This window comes from Engraulis encrasicolus, chromosome 13 (genome assembly GCF_034702125.1).
Source record: "Engraulis encrasicolus isolate BLACKSEA-1 chromosome 13, IST_EnEncr_1.0, whole genome shotgun sequence".
NCBI classification, from domain to species: domain Eukaryota; kingdom Metazoa; phylum Chordata; class Actinopteri; order Clupeiformes; family Engraulidae; genus Engraulis; species Engraulis encrasicolus.
The window spans coordinates 9,181,077-9,184,343 of NC_085869.1; the positions used below are offsets into that span (position 1 = coordinate 9,181,077).

Here is a 3,267-nt window from a genome sequence, read left to right on the forward strand (position 1 = left end):
TAATTATTTAAATTGTTTTTTATTATTTTATTTGCAATAATACTGTAAAGGCAAGTGCATGGAATGCAATAATGTCAGTATTATGAGAGTCCCAATAGTTTCCCTGATGAGCGCTTGGTTATCCCTGCTTCTTGAGAGTCAGTTTCTCAAAACAATAGCTGCTAACTCCGTTAGCTACTTTGTTTGTTGCAATGCTCATCGCAACCCAACTAAGTTGCTAACTAGCTAGCAACTATAGTTTACAGTTGTTTACTAAGTGAGCTACTTTATTGGTTGCTTGCGATGCAGTTGCTTGTGGTCAACCAAATGTGTTGCTAACTAGCTAGCAGCTACAGTTTTGAGAAACGCTGCCCAGAATACAGGAAGCAGGAGTTGTGAGGAAAAGGGTCAGCTTCTTAGTACTCCTCTCCCTCCTCGTCCTCTTCGCCCACGCTGTCTGTGCCCACCTCCTCGTAGTCCTTCTCCAGGGCGGCCATGTCTTCTCTGGCCTCGGAGAACTCGCCCTCCTCCATGCCCTCTCCCACGTACCAGTGCACGAAGGCCCTCTTGGCGTACATCAGGTCGAACTTGTGGTCCAGGCGGGCCCAGGCCTCGGCGATGGCGGTGGTGTTGCTCAGCATGCACACGGCCCTCTGCACCTTGGCCAGGTCTCCACCGGGCACCACGGTTGGAGGCTGGTAGTTGATGCCCACCTTGAAGCCAGTGGGGCACCAGTCCACAAACTGGATGGTTCTCTTGGTCTTGATGGTTGCAATTGCAGAGTTGACATCTTTGGGTACCACGTCGCCTCGGTAGAGCAGGCAGCAGGCCATGTACTTGCCATGACGAGGGTCACACTTCACCATCTGATTGGCTGGTTCAAAGCAAGCATTTGTGATGTCAGACACGGACAGCTGCTCATGGTAGGCCTTCTCAGCGGAGATGACAGGAGCGTAGGTGGCCAGAGGGAAGTGGATACGTGGGTAGGGCACCAAGTTTGTCTGGAACTCCGTCAGATCCACATTCAGGGCTCCGTCGAATCTCAGGGAAGCGGTGATGGAAGAGACAATTTGACCGATTAGACGGTTGAGGTTGGTGTAGGTTGGGCGCTCGATATCAAGATTCTTGCGGCAAATGTCATAGATGGCTTCGTTGTCCACCATGAAGGCACAGTCAGAGTGCTCCAGGGTGGTGTGGGTGGTCAGGATGGAGTTGTAGGGCTCCACCACTGCGGTGGACACTTGGGGTGCGGGGTAGATGGCAAACTCCAGCTTGGACTTCTTGCCGTAGTCTACCGACAGGCGCTCCATCAGCAGGGAGGTGAAACCAGAGCCGGTGCCTCCACCGAAGCTGTGGAAGATGAGGAAGCCTTGAAGGCCTGTGCACTGGTCAGCCTGCAGAGGAAGCGGAAACGTGGCCAATTAATGTTGTAGAGGTCATTGCTTGTCTTTATGTTAAAAATACTCCAGTGTTTCAATCCAGTTGTTGCATAAAGTTACAAAAATAATGAACAGGCCCTAATAACCCATTGATGCCTGATGGTGCGTTGTGCAACATTGGCCCTGGCGCCTGGAGCTGCATTACGCAACATTCAGGCTCATGAGATTTGAGACAACTTAATTAAACATCTCTGTTTGTTTGAGATGAATGAACATATTCTAATGACAGATGAGGATCTTAGCGTTTTAAATGCAACTTAGTGCATATTTTTATGTGCTTCAGAAGCTGATATATTTAGGTTTTTATAGACTGAGGGCAGCTTTTCTTAAAAAGGGCTCAGGCATTCAGTACCCTTTTTTGCAGGTGCCTTAGGCGTCAATGGGTTAAAAAAGAACAGAAACAAAATAGATTAGTCGGCCATCCTAATCAGGGCCATAATCAGACACTTTCAAATACCGAGGTCAAACTGTGTTTCAAACACGTCAGTCAAACTCTTAAGTATGTTTTCATTTATCACTGCCTTGAGGATAAATGAGAGTGGCGTATACAGACTGAATTCATCATTGTTGATCATATATCGATTTTCATCATAGATACATGGAGGACCTCTGTGTTCTCAATGGTAGTTATGGCCATGATCCTAATGATGTTGAGGATATCAGTGATGACTTCATTTGATTAACTTTTTAGACATATCAGAAAATAATATAAACCAACACCACCCTCTACCCACACAACCATCATAATTTTTTGTTTTGGTATTCTCACCAGTTTACGCGTCCGGTCAAGAACCAAGTCGATGATCTCCTTGCCGATGGTGTAGTGCCCGCGGGCGTAGTTGTTGGCAGCGTCCTCCTTGCCAGTGATCAGCTGTTCAGGGTGGAAGAGTTGGCGGTAGGTACCCGTCCTCACCTCATCTGAAAAGCAGAAGGTGAACACAAACTTAGTGGCCTTTAGCATTGAGGATCACAGTGGTTCTCAACCTCGAACACCCCCCTGAACCTCATCCTAAGCCTCCCAAAGACCCCTTGACCTCATCATAAGCCTGCCAACACCCCCCTTTAGTGTTAAAAAAATAAATGGACTAATGCCCCCAATGACATCTAGGCCCCGCCCCCTCTCAACTGTATCCTTCTCAACGCCCCCATAGAGCCCCCCAATGCCTCCTGGGGGGCTGTACCACCCCTGTTGAGAAACACTAATATAGCAGTTAGAGCAGTGTTGTTCTAGCTGCCACGTGACACCAATACATTTATGAACAATTGGTGCCATGACATTGTAGATAGTCACCAGACATATAATCTGGAAGGATAATGATTTGCATTTGTTTTGTGTAAAAAAACCCTTTTAAAACCATGTTTGATTTTTCAATCAAGTCTGCACTGTTCAAGGCCAAGCCAGTTTCCAAACTTGCAGTGACGTCAACACTGGGGAAAGAGTGTCGTACTGAGTCGTGAGTCGTGTGTGGTGGCTCCCTCTAGTGGATGTTGACGGTATAACTACTATACCAAAGATACTAAGTAAATGGCTGGCAAAGTGACATTGCATTTCCAGAGCATCAGCTGATGATGGCAATGAAGTGTAATGCATTGCAGTAGAGCTAGGGCACACCTCATCAAGATTTGAAGGGTTTATTTTCAGACAATTAGTGATGAAGCTGAACTTCAACAAACTATGACAATCTAAAAAGTGAGGATGACTGTTTTTTGCAGTGTCATTGTGGGGTTTCTTTGCCACATAGATAGATAGATAGATAGATAGATAGATAGATAGATAGATAGATAGATAGATAGATAGATAGATAGATAGATAGATAGATAGATAGATAGATAGATAGATAGATAGATA

The 3,267-nt window shown here is 46.1% G+C and overlaps 1 protein-coding gene across 1 annotated transcript in view; it reads right to left on the minus strand.

Annotated features, from left to right (window-relative positions):
- LOC134460656 (tubulin alpha chain-like) overlaps window positions 1-3,267 on the minus strand; it is a 7,944-nt gene continuing 4,677 nt past the window's right edge. Inside the window, exons 3-4 of the mRNA XM_063213017.1 lie at window positions 2,188-2,336; window positions 1-1,373 (exon numbers count right to left, since the gene is read on the minus strand). Of these exons, the coding sequence (XP_063069087.1) occupies window positions 396-1,373; window positions 2,188-2,336 (1,127 nt within the window). The 3' untranslated portion in view covers window positions 1-395. The remainder of the gene's footprint in view (window positions 1,374-2,187; window positions 2,337-3,267) is intronic.